Genomic DNA, 20532 nt, shown 5'->3' with positions numbered 1-20532 from the left:
GAATCGGCCAAATCGAATCGGCGTAGTGTGCGCACTCTGATCAACTGCCCGACTAAACTATCGGCCGACGAAAAATCAACGGTGTGCGCCTACTCTAAAGAAGATAGTAATGCCATTTTAATTATTAAAATTTCTCTCAGCTGAAGTAAAATCTCTCATGAAGCCTGGAGCAAAAAGTTACATTTGTACAAACAACATTAAAAACGAATGGCTAGTTTAAATAAAAAAAGTATTTCGACTCAACTGTTCGCGACAAGTCGAGGCCTCCAACCCCGTGCTCGTAGCCATTCGTAGCTGTTCGTAGCAGCGTAGCACGTGTCGTAGCTGCGGCTGATGCGCCTGTCTACGACGTAGCACGCGCGTAGCGTTCCCTTTTATCACTGGACTAGATTCGTAGTACCAAGAGGTTCGTTGCGAGTTTGAAAAAATATAATTTACTACAAATTAATATGGAATAGTAAAATAAACAACGGTGATGAATGAACCCATAGATACAATTATGAATCAGTAAAATGCGGGCTTACTAAAATCTGTAGTCAAGAAATAGATTTAAATCATAAAATATGAAAAATAATGTTAAATGTTAGCCACGATATTGTTTATTTTTTAATTATATGTATAGCACATCACAACTGCTTTCAACAAAACTAAGGATTATGAGAAAAACTGTAATAACCATCCGCATTGCGTGAAAATAATTTTAGCTTTCCATTACCCGCATAACTGACTTTTTTAAAATAATAAACCCCAATTAAATTCTGATCAATTCTTTACGGCATTTATAGAGGAGTTTCATACTATTTTTAATGTAATAACGGAAACAATATCTGACTGGACTAGCTCGCAATATGCTTTTCACATTGAAGTTTTTTTTTAAATTATAGGTAGGTAAAACAAACGAGTGTTTTTATTTTTATTTATTTCGTTTACCTATAAATTATTGTTTTGTGTTTGGTAGGGATATAAAAGTACCTACATAATAGACTTATGTAAAATGCACTTATGTTTAAGGCTGGGTTGCACCATCTTACTTTAACTTTGACAAATGTCAAAAATCTGTCAAACTCCATACAAAATACACCGGTTATCGTTATAGTCACGGTTAAAATGGTGTGGTGCAACTCAGCCTAAGAGTAGGGTATAGTAGACTCCCTTGTCAATAGACATACATTTTATGAGCTACGCTCCTATAAAGAGGTCAAAAGGTATCAGGTCGCGAACTTAACTGACGGATAATTATTGATTGAAAAATATTTGCGAAGAGTAACAAACTTCCACCTATCCATCCTCATCAAACTTTCACGTTTGTGATATTATGTACTAGGATTGGTGCCATCTCATATCATCATAGACAACAACCAGGGATGTTATGGATATCCGTAACCGTAACCGAAACTTTCGGATATCCGAAATAAAAAATATCCAAAACCGTAACCGATTTAAAAGTTTCGGATAGTTTCGGATGTAGGCACTTAGGCAGTCTAAATTGTTTTTTGTATAGCATTATAATGTAAAGGCATAACAGCCTGATTTACCTTTATAATGTCATTTATTATCAATTTTTATTTACTTTTTATTCGATGTAAAGTTTGCGGCCATGAATGAACCGTGTTGGACAACTATTCCAAATTGCATTCTAAAGCACAGATATCCGTAACCGTAACCGAAACTTTCGGATATCCGAAATAAAAAAATATCCTTAACCGTAACCGAAACGGGTATATTATTATTCCTATATCCGTAACCGTATCCATAACCGAAACTACATATCCATAACATCCCTACTAACAACTTGTTTTCCCCGCAGCCGGTGGTCAAGGAGGGTTACCTGATGAAGCAGACGCACAGCTTCCAGCGCTGGCAGCGCCGCTACTTCAAGCTGCGCGGGCGCGCGCTCTACTACGCCAAGAAGAAGGACGTGAGTACTTTACTTATTTCTTTATTACTTTTTAAGACTGTGTGTCCGAATTTAAGTCCAAGATGCTCTAACAGCTAAAGCCTGGTCCGTGAGCACGTAGAATTTTGTCCAATGACGCCAAGCTACCCATCCTTATCGCTCGCGCGTAAAGTTGCTATGGCGTTCGCACACTCATTGCGGGTGCCAATCGCACAGTCGCGACAGCAATATAATTACGCGTGAGCGATAAGGATGGGTTGCTAGGGGTCATTGGACAAAATTCTACGTGCTCACGGACCGGGCTTTATGAGTTTCAAGTAGAGATTCCAAAGCGGGCCCGGTGCCCTTTTAGGCACCCACCGGACCTGGGAATTCGTACTAGTGATTGCAACCTGGAATGTTTTTCATTCCGGCCGGGCCCGGTCTGCAATCTCTAGTTTTATGTGGTCACAAGACTTAAACAGGGTGATACCCTGTCTTCAATGACCTTTAACCCAGTTCTTGAACATGTGATACGGCAGGTATGACATTAGATGAATTGCGTGGAAAGCGTAAGGCTATTCGGATAACCTGGCAAAATCGTTATTTTTAATAAAAATATTTATATTATTACCAAAAATTCATCAGAATCAAAGATATAAACATCTGATAAGCAACGGAATAATTTATTTGATACACAACATAGATAGGCTATATAATAACAGAAAAAATATGGACGAAGTAGGTATTTATAAATAACATAGCGTGGCACTACTGACAACGACCAATGGCTGTCATTTTTCCTTGATCAAAGAAAATATTTTTTCTGAGTATAAACGTGTTACGTCATTCGAAATATCAATCTTTGATCATCAAAACAAACAGAAACTGGTCAGTTGGAAATAGTGAAACCACATGTTTTCCTTAACTTGTGTGGACAACTCAATCAATAGTCTGACAGAACTGGGCCGCAGGAACCGACATGAATTCACCCGAACAGAATCAGCTGAGTTGGGTTCAACACTTTGAATATCTGGCTAATTTCCATACAAAATCCTTATATCCATATTTTTAAAGAGATCATCTAAATATAGGCTAATTTTGAACCATAATTCCGTCTCTTTGACTGATCGCAAAATGTTTTGGTTTCCAGCCGACAATTTAATTCAACACAATAAAAAACAGCTTTAAACTGCTTTAAACCACTTAACTTAAATCAACAATTAAGTAAAATATAGTAAACGTCTGTACTTCGATCTTAAAATTTAAGAAACGGTGTACAGTCAACGTCAAATAGTGACACCCTAAGTGGCCAAAAAGATCACAACGCAACCTTATTCCAATTGTAACATAAACGTGTTGCGAACTTATTGGCTACTTTGGGTGTCACGAACTATTTGGCGCTGACTGTACAAAGAAATGCCTACAAGACCAGATAAAGAGATCATCATCATCATCTCAGCCACAGGACGTCCACTGCTGAACATAGGCCTCCCCCAATGCTTTCCATGTTACCTGGTTGATAGCAGCCTGCGTCCAGCGCTTTCTCGCTACCTTTATGATGTCGTCGGTCCACCTTGTAGGTGGACGTCCCACGCTGCGTTTTCCGGTACGCGGCCTCCATTACAGAACCTTGCCGCCCCATCGGCCGTCAGTTCTGCGTACTATGTGCCCTGCCCATTGCCACTTCAGCTTGCTAATCCGTCGGGCTAAAGAGATAGGTAATAGTATTATCGACCTGAGGCGTACTCGACCGCAAATTTCACTTAACATCCCGCAAACTTAGCCAATCTATCTTAGCACAGCCTGCAGACCTACGAACTTTGGTCTTAGACCGTTTCACTGAATAAAAGTATTCGGCACTACAGATTTATCATTTAAAGTTTCCTAATCTAAGTAAGGAACTTTGAAACGATGAAGTTTTGTAAGAAAATGACCCTGAAAGGAGATTCAAACTTGAAAAGCGGGCTCACGTATCCTCAAAGGGCCTTATTAACGTGAGAATTCGAGCTACAAGAGATAATTTGTATGACAAAATTGTTTAAAAAGTTTCTGAGTTACATAAGTGAATTAATTGTCAAATTAAATGGCAAGGAGCCTTGAGTTGAGACGATCACGTGTGACCTGAATAGCACGTCGAAGGCTGAGACCTAAATCTATTTAACAGGTGTACAATTAACATTTTGACAACTAAAACCCGTATTAGGCCTCAGCCTCGAACTTAGCGGGCAGCGGGGCGGGAGCGGCGGCGGCGCTGGAGCGGGGCGGGCAACGCAGACCCGTTCTCGAAACAAGCGGGCAGCTCGCGCGGCGCTTTAGCGGCGAAGTGTTGTGTTCGGGGTTGTGTTGTCGAGATATTTGTTTTTATTCGCAAACGAAATGTCTAAACAACGGCGACAATTTTATTTCGATGCAAATGTATTCCTAACGCTCGATTTATTGTGGGCAAAAGAAGAAGTGCGCTGCCCGCTCGTTGCCCGCTCCCTCGCCGCTGCCCGCTCGTTGCCCGCTCCGGCGCCGCTGCCGCGCCGCTGTTTTCGAGAACCGGTCTATTTGATTTTACGCATAAGATCCTGCCGCTCCCGCGCCGCCGCCGCCGCCGCCCCGCTGCCCGCTAAGTTCGAGGCTGAGGCCTTAGGGTAAAACCTATGTAGGTATATTTTATAACATAAAGTGGTTTATAGAAATTCACAATGCAGCCAACTAGTGTCAAAGTTAGAACAATGTTTCATACATGGTTCTAACTTTGACACTAGTTGGCGACATCCATTAAATCAATACTAAATTGTAAGAAGGTGAAGCGTTTGTATTGTATATCATCCTGTCAAAGAGCTGTTCTCTCTATCAGGTTCAATAGTAGATGACCTAATAGTATTTATTTTTTACCCAAAAATTCTCGAGAGTGATGGGGCAGAAAAGTTGTCGAGTGGTGTTTAAGGACCGAAAGACGTAGTGTGAGCTGGCCCCCCACTAGATAGACCGACGATCTGTTGAAAGTCACCTGGATGCGGGCGGCGCTGGACCGTCGTTGTTGAAATCCTTGGGGCAGGCTTTTGTCTAGCAGTGGACGTCATTTGGCTGAAACGAACGAACGAACCTAAAAATATTTTCCCACTTCCTTTCTTCTATAGATATGTTAGCCGATTTCCCACCACACTGTAATTCCACATAACCTATACTCCAATTCAGATAAACGGTTCCACTCGCTCATCCAATCAAAACAGTTTCATATTTATGTTTCGAGGCACTGTAACGCAATTCCCTGTAGCAGAAAAAAGAGGCAATTTGAAATAAGAAAAAGTTTTTATGAAATTCTGAAAGTTCAACTTGTATACCGCAGACGTAGCATGGCGTGGTGATTACTTTTGGGAAACTTGATGCTGTTTATTTATTTGGAGGTATAAGTTATTTTTTTTAATAACAATATGAAGTGCGAAAATTCGAATACTTATTTTAATAGTTGCTTTCAAGTTTTCTATAGCTTTTTAAGAGCAGATGATAGAGATTTTTATGATATAAAATGGCATTGGCATACACACACATAAGCAGCATTTTCAATTTTTTTTTATATACATAGGTATTCTTAACGTTCATAATAATCTTTGTCAAATAAATCGAATACCTAATAACTGTCTTTAAGAAGGTGATAATTAAATATAATAAGAATTATTACTCATGCCCAGCCCTTTAAATCCTTTTACTTATTCATTGGCTCATATCTGGGATCGTTAACGACTCGGAAAAGCTATGTATACGCTTGTAACCTTATGTACACACGCAATCCCCAGAGATGATATGCCCGTGGTGAATATTTAACTCAAGGGGAGAGGGATTTCCCACCCCCACGTTCCTACCACAACTGTGTAGCCAGGAACTACAGTTTGCCAATAAAACCCAACCAGCGAAAGAGAAGTTTAGTTAGGTTAGTCCCGAGAGAAAGTTAAAAGTCGGTGGACACGCAACGGGATCAATCTGAAGAAGTTGCAAAAAAGTTGTCTGTTGACCTAATAAGCCAATAAGTAAACTTTAAGAAATAAATAAGACGCATTAAGTATGAGCATTAAACTATCAAGATCTGTTACTACATGAGCTGTTAAAATCTTTCAGTAAGTAATATTTAAAATAAAAAAAACACTGTAAACAAGAACGGAATCTTTAATGCCCGATCGGTAAATAAAAAATCTCGTCGTCAAAGATAAATAAACGTACGCTCTTAAAGAGCATTAAATTATTACGTTACAAAGATCACGCTTCCACAACTCCCGCAAGATTTGATGACTGACTTCAACAGGGGAGACGGAACAAGTTGGCATTCGTGTAATTTACGTTTGTGGAGGGGAGAGGGGGTATAGGCGTACCTGGGTAGACTGCTGGGCGCCCAGCCCGCCCAGACCGCCCCAAATGGATCCAGTCGCGCTTCCAGCGCCAGCCGGTTTACACGTGTGGTCTATATCGCTTTGTACAAAAACCTAGCGATCACACAAACATAAAATCATTAATGAAACTCTACTTAAATTTCAAACTTACGCAATAATTCTTGCCTTTTACTCGTTGTGTGTCTTTACTCTGTATTTCTGTGTAGTTTTAAGTTGTTTTGGTGCAACACTCTTGGCTGAGAACGTAAGTACGTCCGTGTTTACGTTTTATTTTGTGATGTGTTAGTACACTTAGCCAATCAATATTGCTGTTTGTAATTAGATCGTTAATCAAACAGATTAACACTGAGACAATGTGTCGAGTTTTTCTGATATATTTTCTTGAGAAGTAGATAAATTCGTTATGGTGCAAAGATTGTTTTTCAGGTGAAATTTTACGTATAAATGTAATTTCTTCGAAGAAAATTATAAGTTTAGGAATTAATAACCAACTTTTGACGTTTTTAAATAAAATATTTTCTTAGAAGATTTAAACACCTTTAAAAATATTTCGATAAACGACATTGTATTATTTGAAGTTAAAGAAGAGGTCAGGATTAACCCTTTATTATTTTTACCGTAAAATAGGATAATATTTATTTTGATGATGATATTAAACTTAAATAATTTTTAACGTGAAGTTTAGGACATTGCTAATATTTAATGATAGCGGAATCATTTTGTTTAATATAATTTAGAATGATTAAATAATTCATTATTATTTTTAAAAATCTACAGTTCGCCTCTCGAACTAAATATTTTTAAAATTCCTGAAATTCAAAACAAAACCTAATAAACAAGTAGATAGGTACGAATAGGTACGTTACTGGATATAAAATATTTTCTTGACATAGATACAAGTCCTCAGTTCCGAATCGACCAGTAAGTAACCATTTAATATCTAATTAATTACGTTTACTTCCAAGAAACTCACATCTTACAGTAAACCGCTTTCATCCGATCAAATTAGATAGATTGTATCTAACCATCGCCTGTGTTACATTCTAAGGATCTCATTGTAATATCTTCCGAATAAGCCTTTGTGTGTAATGAAACCGCTTAAGAGATTACAGTACTAAGGTAGAGGTGCTGTTTGTGGCCACTAAAGTTTGAAAAAGGTTTAAAATTAATAAACATCATTAAATTCATTTTATTTTTGTAAGTAGGCTTTTAAAAATCACTTTTTCATGTCCCTGTTAATACCGGGCAGCGATTAAAACCCGAGCAGAAGTACTTCGGGACAGTAAATGAGCAGGAAATGGGCAGTAATAGACAATAATATAATAATGACAGTACTAGGTAATAAAAATAATAAGAATTTTTTAAAATATAAAAATGACGTTGTAAATAATTTACACTGAAGATTTTCAAATTTTTTATGCATAACAAGATTAATTTATAGATTAGTCATAAATATATATAGTAATCTCTAGTCTCCGTCACACGTTGGTAGGTAGGTACCCGCTGAAAACCAGCTTCACGTCATGACGACATGTGTCATGTCACGATTTTTGCTAAGCTAAAATAATTTTATTTATAAAGATAAAGTTATTTCTACTCGTATTATATTCTATTCTTAATGCTTTACATACCTATTAGTTTAAATATGGTCATAACCGGCACTTGTACCCCTACCGTTTAGTTACCCCAACACCGCGGGCTGACTGCGAAGATAACGTGCCAAACGCAAACATTTGCCGACCAGCGCTGACGGGCATATTTATCCAGTTTATTGCTTCTGTTACACCAAACAAACGCCATGGAATATTAATATCACGTTAAGATCAGAAGGAAGGCTGTTTTACCCTAAATACCTACTTGGGACACAACTCAGGCGGCATGGGAATTCGTAAAATGTCGACATAAAAATGTGCAAAGATTTGCTTTGTGTCAAATATTTAATAAAATGTCAAACACGACTGAAAAACGTTTTTGTTACCCGTTTTGCCTTACTTTTAATTTACAAATAGCTTATGAAAGTCGATATAAAGTAAAAAACTTGCTAACAATTTTCAATGTATCATCATCCATCCATCAATTTGTAATTTATATTGATTATGGACGTTTGAAATATTGGAGAAGGTTAGTTTCTCTTTTGTAAATTTTCTTTACAGTAATTGCTTTTAAGACATGATGTAGCATTTAGTTGTGCAATTTTGACCCGTTATTGTAACAGAATTTTCCAATCTAAATTGACACCTACTTATAATTCGAATTCAAGGTACAATATCCCTAAAAAGCTTTACTTTAGTCCTAAAACCCAATTAGTTCCTAATTGTAAAATGAATTTTTAATGGGTTTGGAATCTTTACGTTAGATGACGTCATAGACTACAAATTATATTATGGGATTTGTGAATCTATAGGCCCAAAAAAGGTCAATAGATTGGTAGTGTCAGCTACCCAATTAACGAAATCCGAAATCGCAAGCCCTATTACGCGAAGATGCAATTATCCTGTAAAAATCTCAGCTTCCCTTCTGTTTGTTTTTGTTTGATACTAAATACGTAGACGAATTCTGCGACGCTAGAAATGTGAGATATTTTTTTACTATACAAACATGGTTCTTGCAAACAAAGTTTGTTTGGAGAGGGGGTCCACCCAGATTCACGTTGTCGCCACAAGAAACGTAGTTACAGTAGATTCAAGGTTAGTTAGTTAGTTAGTTTATTTTTGCTTGTATCCAACAAGCAAAAATAAACTCTAGGGATAGGAAAAATTGTAAAAAGTGTATACTTGTACAAATAACATATCCAAGACGAGACAATGGTTATATTACCGCGTATAAATTGTACTTGTTCTCATTATAATGACCCTAGTAAGATTCGATTAAGCAACTGCAGCTAACGTCAAAGGCTGTCCTTATTATTCTGTCTATGTTAGGAATTAAAGAAATAAAATTATGTTACGATGTATGTAACACCACAGTAATACGTGTAGGTAAATGTTACTGACGTTCATCTCCACTGCGTATCCTTACGACCTACATAAGGTTATGGTTTGCCTGATATGAATAATGTTTGGCGACCTCATCAGATTCTATAAATATTAGCACGTCTGTCAACCTGTACGAAACATAAGATAGTAAAACTGATGAAAAAACACATTGTCTCCTTTGCGTTGCCATTTTTACCAGTCTAGTTACATTAAATCGAAAAATTAAAAAGCTTCTTGTTTTGTTTCAAAGGCTAGGTTTCATGAACAGCCTTAAGCATCCGACGTAACTCAACGTCTCTCAAAACATAAACTATCAAATTGCATTACAGATTCGCATGGATGAACTCCTGAGTAAGATATTTCAATATGTCGAGTTGGCGGAATGTCAATCCAATATCAATTTGTTGAAATGGCCTTATGATCGATGAAGATTCAATCTGTGATCTCAATTTGTTGCAGACATTCCTAAGTACACTCGCAGCTTAATTCTAATTAAATTTAGCTATTACGTCTTTAGAGATCATAGAATAATCTTATTTATTTGATTTGGAAAAAATACGCCTATGAAGGAATGGTAAAGAAATAAAAGTAAAAGTGAAAATTAGAATCTTTATTCCTGTAACTATTAGTGCCACGAAAGGTCAATATCGTTTTAGGGCTTACAGGCAGTGTTAATTTAACTTCAAGACTTATTACCTGGTAAAGCTCTTGATAAACTACGTCATTGAGCTTCCAATGCCCACGTTGACGTCACTGGTAGGTTGTTTTGAAAAGCCAAATAAAGGAATAAAATAAAAATCAGATATAGCAAATATATGCTTAATATTACAAAGCTAAAGACTTTCTTTGACTTTTTGATTGAACTCGCTAATCTCAGGAACTACTGGTCCAATTTGAAAAATATGAGGAAGGCTTTAGGCTATATAACGTCACCCTATGGGGGCGGAGCAGTAAAGAAAATTGTTGCAAAAACGGGAAATGTTATTCAAACTACTATAAGTATTCACGCGTACGAAGTCGCGGGCACAGCTAGTAAACTTAATAAATTAGGTTTACGGTACGCTCGCTTGAAAAGTAGGTAATCATTACGTTAATTACATACTCAATTAAAAAGTTTACCAAGTACGTTATAACATTACACTCTCGACCTAATTATCTGAGAGTATATTTTGTCTGCAATTTAATTTAAAGCTGATTTATAAACCAACGAAACTCCTTAAAAGTTTACTTCTCGTTTCCAACAAATCGAGTTGCGAGAATCTTTGCAATCGAGTCACGTCGAGCCGCTCGGCTCGAGTATTTACCTGAATTTGCCATTTATTCGATGCTAACTCGAGCCGAGACAGCGTTTAATCGATTTGCAAGACTTGTTTGTTAACTTTCAGTTCCTTGTAACTTAGTAGGCAATTTTTTATTATTTTATTTTGGTTTCCTCTGAAAATACGTGATTTTTGCTATTAATATATCTAATGTCTATGTCTACAACATGTTCGATTCTACTTTGTTCAAACTAAGTCGTCATGTATGAATGACTCTGCATTGCGATGCATAAGCTAATATAAGCCAGTTCGCTCCGTAAGGGAAGCCAATATGCTTTTTAAAGGGATTAGCATTTAAGACTAGATTGCATTTAGATTGTCATTTGTCTCTGGTCTAAATCCCGAATGAATACCCGCAAATATCAAGATTGTTCCGTCACCACATAGGTACCGTACCTACAATTAACAATCTCGTATTTCAAGCTATAGGATAAGTCTAACGAAGGAAAATAGACCGTAACTCGATCTGCCTTCGGTCCCCTGAGACGCTGAAGTAGTAATTGCTGACTTAAAACAATTTCCAATAATCTGCCTTTACGTGTGTTTCGCTGAATTCCAAGAATTGTCAATCGATTGAGAAGCAGTTGTAGCGTTAGTTTGAAAAGCTTAGTTATTGAATTGAGAATAAAATATAATCATGATGCCGACTACAATGACGTAAACTTTAGTACGTTGTAGCGGGAAATACTTACTGAAGTTAATTATTTGATCTTAGTGCAACGATATCGATAAAAACTTATTTGTCTTTTTTATTTTTCAAACAAAAGCAAGACGCCTTCAGAACCGCCTCTGTGGCTTAGTGGTAAGGCCACCTGTCTCATACCTATAGGGGTTTGATTCCAGTGGGAGCTTTTCTGTCCACCTGACTAGTTACCTCCCACAATCATCTTACCTAAACCTATCGCCATTACAGCAACGTTAACATCATTATTGTCTTTCGGCAGTTGTAGCTAAGACAGTGATTCTATCAAATGCGATGCAGGCTAAGTTTCTCTATTAAAAACATACCAACTGAATTGAGAACTTCTCCTTTTTGAAGTCTGTTAAAAGTTCTCTTACACGCATAGACGACCCCTACATACTTCATGCGGGTCACGGCTTCATAAGCTGCTTATAACGACGATCATTTGAATAACCGTCAACTATGTTAGCTTGGATCGGTTAATCGGGTGACGTCACTTCGCGTGACATATTGCGGTCATCCGCGCGTTTTACTATGCGACATGACGCAGCTTGTCCGCCCTAACACGTAGCAATAGGGTGCATTATAAATTAGCAGGTTTTGAGGCCAGCTGGAGGAGAAAATGTCCAGCGTGCCAAGTGAAAGATACAGTTTTTAGGGTTCCATAGCCAAATGGAAAAAAACGGAACCCTTATAGATTCGTCATGTCTGTCTGTCCGTCCGTCCGTCCGTCTGTCCGTCCGTATGTCACAGCCATTTTTTTCCGAAACTATAAGAGCTATACTGTTGAAACTTGGTAAGTAGATGTATTTTGTGAACCGCATTAAGATTTTGATGCAAAAATAAAAAAATAATAATAAATATTGGGCATTATTGGGGGCTCCCCATACTTGAAACTCAAAAATTTTTTCTCATCAAACGAATACGTGTGGGGTTGTGTGGGGTATATATGGATAGGTCTTCAAAAATGATATCGAGGTTTCTAAAATATTTTTTACCGAATAGTTTGCGTGACAGACGCTTCCAAAGTGGAAAAGTGTTGGTCCCCCCCCCTCTAACTTCTAAAATAAGAAAATGAAAAATCTAAAAAAAACATATGACATTACTATAAAAACTACCAACGAAAATTGTTTTGAACGAGATCTAGCAAGTAGTTTTTTTTTAATACGTCGTAAATCGTAAACCACTTATTACCGCGTAATTTTTCTTACAAATAACTTAAATTAAAAAAAAAGAAAAAATTTCATAAATCAATGGTACGGAACCCTTTGTGCGTGAGTCCGACACGCACTTGGCCGGTTTTTTCTTGTTACATTTAGAACGGGCAAATGTTGACTTTGGTCTCTAGAATTTTTGATCTTTATGAAGAAGATTTCTTGCGTGCTTTGCCTCAATTTTTATGACAATCTTCTCTCTGATCACTCTGATTTAGGTCTTTGTTTTCAAGGGCCTTTAGTGTTCCACTTTGCCTGTGAGGGGATTAAAATTATTCTCATTGGTACCACTTGGTATACGAATATATGCAGTTCTTTGTCACGTTCTCACCTGATGTTTAATGCAGATACAATTTGTTGCAGTTACATACCATAAAATTCTTACTATTTCGAATATCTGTTTCTTATTGTCCACCAGGGAAGCAGTTTTGCCAACAATTTTTCAGCTGTCAGTCTTAACCACTTACAATATCGTCGCGTGCCGGCCATTAGCGAAACCTACCCTTTACCTTGGTCGTTGGAACTCCCTCTGAAGCATTAGTCGCACCTTGCTAGATTGACGGAAATGTTTTATACACTCAGCGTCAAACAGTTCGCCAAAGTGTTCGCCAGTTCAAAGTGGCGAAAAAGTTGACAAAACAACCTTATTCCAATTGTAACAAAGACGTGCGAACTTTTTGGCTACTTTGGGCGTCACGAACTATTTGACACCGACTGTACAGTCGAAAGCACGTCAGACTACTCATGTTTGTTGTAAAATAGAACCTATTACCACGATATAAGATGCCACAATGTTTACCTTGACGTGCTGCGGCCGCTGAAATCGGGTCGTCGCATCAATCATGAGCAGTTCCGTACTGTAGTTGTTATTACAGAAACCGGTAATAGTTGTTTGTAGAGTTTGTTTGTTCCGATGCAGAATGGATACAGCGTGATTTGCATGTTTGCTGTGACTCAAATCGTCGGAAAAGTGACGTGAAAAGTTGGCTTTACGTTAACACTGTCTATTTGTCACAGAAGCGTCACAACAATGACACAGCGTGAAGCGTCGTAAAACTATAAATAATTGTGATTCTTATAGGTTTTACCATGTTGCAATAGTAAGACAAGATTAGGGAAAATAATTTGATACTCTTTCTAAAATCCTACAAATATAATGTTCAACGTAAACATTACTTTGCTACAAATAAAGGTTTGAATTTGAATGGCAGTAGCTACTGAAATACTGCATTCATAAACTCATGAATCTTGAAGCAAATATCGGCAATTTCATAGTAAAGACCTATTATTAGAAGACCACAGTGAAATAGTAAAATGTAAAATTTACGAAGTGGGATAGACATGTAGGTCAGAACGGTCGGTATTCCGTTGCAACATCATTTCGATAAGTGTTTCAAAATGTTTCGCTCGCTCGCATAGAGTTCACTCGGCGTCAAGAGTTTATTAAAAACTTTTTCACAGAATTCGTTGGTTAGTTTATTTCGTAAGTTATTTTTGATTGAAACGTAACGAAAAGTCAACATGTTAGCAAATACAAAGCACAGTAAACGTTTGAAATATACTTTCGTCTGCAATCATTATAATAAGTCAAACGAAAACAGCAGGAAAAATGATTTTTTTTTGTTTTAAAGTTTTTCTTTACGTAGCTACTAAAAACACAATTTCCCATTCCAATTAGCGCATTATTTATTTTCTAATGCATCCGACACGTTAATGACCATCGTTAATTGATATCATTTGAAATCGTTGCCGTGTTGTTTGATAATTGCGTTTTGTGCCATTCTTCACATACACATCTAATTGAGTTCTATCCCTTTTGTTTGTCGATTGTTTTCTTCTTTTTTAGGTCGGCAATGCAAAATGCCAGTGTCATCCTCGTTTTTCGGCGTTATTGAATCATAAATTAATTACGCATAGGTTAATTAGCCGCAAAAGACAGTAAAACTGGACGAACCCATTTAATCATGCACACAGCACTTCGCAGTTACGGTAACGGTATAATTTAGTACGGGGTTGCCGTTAAAAAAATAGAATGTAAAAATGTGGCAACCCGAAGAAAAAAGCTTTCGTCAGACCTGTCTTCCACAGATAACCCTAAACAATTTGTCGGGCGGGATTGTTAATGACACATTTGGGATGAACCGTTATTTCTCTTTTTATTTTTGCAACATAATGGAATTTCAGTTAAAAAGAAAACGGACCAACTTATAGAATTGCTGAAGACAAGACTTCGTTAAAATAAGTCTTAATACATTTTTATTGGCCTATACGTTTGTGTCTTTGTATGTCTCTGATACTAATTTGCCAAGTAAATAGTTACCTACTAAGATAATAAATGATTCACGAATCCAAAAGTAGATAATAGCAAAAACATTTTTGGATTAAGTTTTCGTCTACCTACTAAATTTTTCAGTAACGTGATATAATGTAGATTATTTGAATAAGTATTCATCTATTACTAATATTATAGTGAGGTCAAGTTTGTCAGTTCGTCTGTACGAAATAGTCTGTGGAACTACCAAACTGATTCTGAAATCTTTCACCAGCAAAAGGTTACATTATTCCGAAATGACATTTTACCTATAGATACGTACTAAATTTTCTGTGATAGGCTGATGCCACGGGTAAAAGCTAGTTAACAATAAACTGTAACTATCCTCCTGGGGCCCAGGAATTTTTTTCATCGTGAATTCATATGAAAACTATCCAAATCGTAATAATAATTGATATAATTATCTTAAAAAATAAAATAAAAAATATTATCTGGAAAACGGCAATTTTCTCTATGTCATATATTTACGACATCGGTTCCCAATGTCAACGATTTTTTTGTTTCATGTACAGGATGTCCCGTAATAAATAGCACAAAATTAATTCCTAGTTAAGTTTCTTGACTACTTACAACGAATTTGAATCGATTTTTGAAATATATTGATTTTCCAAAATTTTTTTTGCTATATTTTTAATTTTTTTTCTGCCTGTACTTAGTTTTTTCTATGCAGTGGATGCAAATATTGATATTTTTTAAGAATTTTTTCGTTACAATGTAGCTAGATAGATTCTTTATCAAGTTTTATGTCGGTTTTGGCCAATAACATTGCATCTCTATTTTTTTTTAGATAGTATTTCAAAATTTTATTGCATTTCATTTGGATGACTCAAATTAAAAAATCCTCTTGATAAAAAAATGCATCACACCGAAGTGTTATTAACATTAAGTGATGTAGATAAGGTCAATAGCAATAATAAAAATTAAAAAACAATTTGATTAAGTGCTTAATGAAATTATTTTAATTTCATAAAAAAAATGAAAGTGACTTGAGGTGTTGATAATACTTCTGGGCCGACTTTACCAGTAAAATCGAGTTTTAAGTGTTCTAATATATTATAATCGCATATATCTACTTAAACAAATAAATAAATAATATCAGATTGTATGCTATTTAATAGAAAATGTATAATGTCATACAGGTATTACACTGGGCTCTGTCAGTTTACACTAGTAATTGGGACCTCATGTAATACCTGTATGACATTCAGATTTCACCATGGTTTTCGTAGTTTTCATACGTATTTCCACAATCAGTGATACTCAGATAATAAAACAGTTCAAATCCCAAAACGAATAATAACAAAGGCTTATAGAAATCGTTCATATTTTAGTAAAAATCTCATTATTACTAACCACTTGTTCTCGGTCGCGGCGCCGTCGCTAGTTCAATTAAAGATAAAATAAATATAAATGTCACTTCACTGGCCAATCACAGCTAAGAATGATGGACAGATGCATCATCTAACTAACTAACGTAAAAGTTCTGGTAAATTTCAACAGATAGCGTTGATTTATATTTCTTTGTTTTATGTAATAAATATATGACGCCAGGCCCCAGGAGGCTATACTCTATCTATTGCAATAAATAGACTATAGACTTTATACTTCGTAGAGTTGAGAATACTCTTAAAGCAATTTTAAAGTACAGATTTGAAACTAACGTGGTATACGTTAGCGTAAACGTAGTAAACGACTGAAAGTAAAAATATGTTAACTACGTGCCAATCACTCACTACAAGGAAACAAACGTATCATAACACCGAAATAGCAGGTGAACAACATCCAATGTAAACAAAGAACGAAAAAGCAAATACTTTATTATTGTTCGCAAAATGCCACTCCGAACAAGCTACGGAGTCGGATAAATACTTCAGTTCCGTCCAGTTACAGTTTCTGTAGTGATGCCAGTTTAATTTGTCGATGTTTATTATTTACTTTTTGTGTGAAAATGGTTTTTGTGTGAAACTCACAATAACACTTCACTAAACTTTATATTACACAAAAGAGCACTTTTCTCGTTGAGTAAAATAGAAACACTGCCATATTGTCAAGAAACAATATCAAACAAAAACAATAGAAAATTGAAACATTCTAAACATAAATACAATAACTTTTTAAAAAAAATTAAACCGACTTCAAATGCGTGAACACAAATAATACCTATTCAACAAAAAAAAAATCGTTCAAATTGGTTCATAATCGGCGGAGATATTGCGTATAAAAAAGTTCATCCCCAATTTTCCACCCTTGGGGGTGAAATATTTTCTTCAAATTCGCATAAAACCACCCTTTTGATAATACCTATTCAACAAAAAAATAATCGTTCAAATTGGTTTATAATCGGCGGAGATATTGCGTATAAAAAAGTTCATCCCCAATTTTCCACCCTTGGGGGTTGTTTTTTTTATTATTAAATTTAAATGGGACCACCCTTGAGGTATTACCTATACGCCGAAAAAAGATTTGTTCAAATCGGTTCATAATTGGCGGAGTTATCGCGTAACAAACATAGAAAAAAATAAAAAACATACGGGTCGAATTGAGAACCTCCTCCTTTTTTTGAAGTCGGTTGAAAATAGAAAAGTAAAAAATAATAAAAAATAAATAAATCTATATTTCAAAATAGTCCATAATATTATTGATGTTATTATTATTATTGATTTTTTAATAAAATAGTTATATTAATCTGCCGATATTAAAATCATCGATATTCTCACAACTCTACTCTACCTGTCCTAGACAACCTCAAAATTAGTGGTAACTTTTGTTCGCCGGTTTCTTATAACGACCAAAGTTTGTGGAGCTTTCCTAAAGATGGCGCAATGCAACGAGACCACTATTCTAGCTGCAACAATGTAAAAAGCATTAAGGTGTTTCTTTGAGTATTTTCCTTTCGGTATTTTTACAACTTTAAAGTTTTTACGGCTGTTTTTGCATTCTAAAGTTCGGGTAGATCGTGGCGCTAACGGTTTACGGGTTGCACTCGCTTACCACAGCCACCCAGCCTTAGTCTTGGTTGCACCATCTTATTTTAACTTGACAAACGTCAAAAATCTGTCAAACTCCATACAAAAAGCATCGGTTATCGTTGTAGTTACGGTCAAAGATAGTTGGTGCTACTCAGCCTTAGATTAGATATAATCTTGAGCAGTTTTTGGTTGAAACAAATCATCGTACTGTTCAAGTAAGTCGTTGATCATAAAACAGTCGGATGCGTCAATAAAGGAAAAACCATCGCTAAATCGCATTATGTTACATGTGATGGGCTTAAATCAAAGATTTTTTTGTTTATTACAACATAGAATAACATCATTACGTTTATTAAATATGGCATGAAGATGATATGACATGGTAGTATGTTAAAGTCTACGCACTCCTTCCAACAAATGATTCTGTTTAACATTGATATCAAACCGTCTAATGTCTCTAGTGATTTAGGCAAACATATCTTTGATCATAAAGTGAAGTAATGTGGGGTACTAAGGTAGTTCTAGTCAGTTAGAAGTGACGTCTTTTGATGCGTACTACGTTCATATTTTCAGACATCTTGACAGATCTGCCTTAACTCGATGTGGTTTTGTAATGTATCACAAGTTTTGATGTGAGTGGTTTGGTTTGCCGCGACTTGGGACATGAGTTGTCGTAACACCAGTTGACAGCTTAAGTGTTGTGAAGTTATTAAAGAAACAACTTTGGAACATTTCATAGACATTGGTTTGAGACATTAGTTTAATAGTTATAAGTAGGTATGTAGTATGGGGTGGACTCTTGCAATAGTGATAAATTGTATACAACTAAGATGAAAATACATTTAGTTATCTTTATGCAAACATATTTTTAAGAACTGAATTAATTTAAAAACAAAATTACAATTTAAATACTTTGAGATAGGTTTACTTAGGTATCATTTTAAACGGAACAAACCCTAAAAAACTATAACAGGTGTATAACAATACACCACTACTTTTCAGTAATCGAAAAAAAAACTGGGTGATGAGTTATTGATACTGATCCTAATGCAAAAAAAAAGTAAAAAGTATGTACGAGTATTGTGTATCCTTTGTATCCTTTGGATTTTAGAGGACTTGGATTGTTGTTCCACGTCCTCTGGGAACATCATCGAATACAACCAAAGGTTTCTCGTTTCTAAGACCCTCACAATAAATACCACTTTCGCTCGTAACTGCAAATTGGAAACCACTAAAGTTTCATACAAACTATCTGTAATTTCGGCCCGGGTGTGAATCGAAAGCAATCCACTTAAATAGTTAATTGGTAAGTGAACAGACACGGTTTGTATCTTTGTAGCAGTGGGTATACCAATTAGGATAAATTAACAAATGTCTGGGATTTCGCTACGTTGTACGTCAAAGCGAAATTTTAGTAGTAAATACCACTAAAGCCCGGTCTGTGAGCACGTAGAATTTTGTCCAATGACCCCAAGCTACCCATCCTTATCGCTCGCGCGTAATTATAATAATTGCTGTCGCGACTGTGCGACGGGCGCCCGCAGTGAGTGTGCGAACGCGACAGCAACATAATTACGCGCGAGCGATAAGGATGGGTAGATTGGGGTCATTGGACAAAATTCTACGTGCTCGCAGACCAGATTTTAACTATTATCTATGTATTTCGAGATACAAATAGAGAAAGTAAGAGAAGCGTAAGATGATTATGTAGTGTGTTGCACGTAATTATTTTGCACCTAGAGAAAATAGCTAGGAATATCTTAGATAGGTGTAGCGTGTCTAGGGTAGGCTTATGTAAAGATATAGTCTACTTGGCTGAAATATTTTTTTAGTAAGGAACGTCAGTCATTTGGTTAGCAATTTTGTATAGAGTAGACTAAAACGACTCTCACTCTTTTCGAGAAAAGGAGGCTGACAATAGTGACTGAGTTTCCTGCGCTGCTTCTTCTCAGCACTGGCCCATTTATTGTCCCGAAACAGTGGTAGGGTTAATACTGGGACGTGCAAAAGTGCTTTTTAAAAGCCTATTTGCAAAAATAAATAAGTTTTATGAGTTTTTTTTATGAGTTTCTCGTGGTTATCATAAGAGTCGATTATGGGATAAATCTGCTAATATCAGGATTCTGTTTCCCCAACTCGTTTGGTATGGTCCCTGAAGGCCAAATCTTCTATGCCTCTGACACATAGAAAACTCCGTCGTACTCCTGCAGTGGGGAGGCCTTTGTCCAGCAGTGGATGTCATTTGGCTGAAACGAACGAACGAACTCCTGCAGTGGAGACTAGCGCCCGTATTCACAAACGATGCTTGCTTAAGTGAAGCAGCAAATCGAACGCACAGCGTTGAATAGAGCTCTGTCATTGGTTCGTGTGTCACCCTGTGCGTCCACGCGCACTGTGAGACCTCATAGAAATGTTTATGAATACGGGCGTTAATGATTTGATGATGAACGGCCGTTACACTTACGATGCGATAAAACCATTGAGAATTGGGGCAGCTCGTAAAGTCTTACGTCTGAAGTTAATTACTATCAGGTACTTAGTTTAAGTATATAGAAAGCTATTTATACATACCGCTATAAACCTTTCTTGGTTAGGTCTTTAAGTTACGGTGTAATTAACCGTATTACTATTTTTTTTCTGGTATTGTTTGAACTATCCAATGTAGCGCTGTTAGTACAATATTAATTAGATAATTTGAATCTATTTCCTTCATTATTGCTATTGTTTTTATACTGAATAGCTGGCATCATGCGGGTGACAGGACCTTTACTCTACAGTGGCGCCAACTG

At 36.3% G+C, this 20532-nt stretch overlaps 1 protein-coding gene across 1 annotated transcript in view; it reads left to right on the top strand.

Annotated features, from left to right (window-relative positions):
* LOC135079036 (diacylglycerol kinase delta) overlaps positions 1-20532 on the top strand; it is a 192763-nt gene that overhangs the window by 22402 nt on the left and 149829 nt on the right. Inside the window, exon 2 of the mRNA XM_063973669.1 lies at positions 1808-1918. Within this exon, the coding sequence (XP_063829739.1) occupies positions 1808-1918 (111 nt within the window). The remainder of the gene's footprint in view (positions 1-1807; positions 1919-20532) is intronic.

Source organism: Ostrinia nubilalis, chromosome 2 (assembly GCF_963855985.1).
Source record: "Ostrinia nubilalis chromosome 2, ilOstNubi1.1, whole genome shotgun sequence".
Classification (NCBI taxonomy): Eukaryota; Metazoa; Arthropoda; class Insecta; order Lepidoptera; family Crambidae; genus Ostrinia; species Ostrinia nubilalis.
Note: the sequence above shows the minus strand (reverse complement) of the source record. Positions and strands in the feature narration are given on the sequence as shown.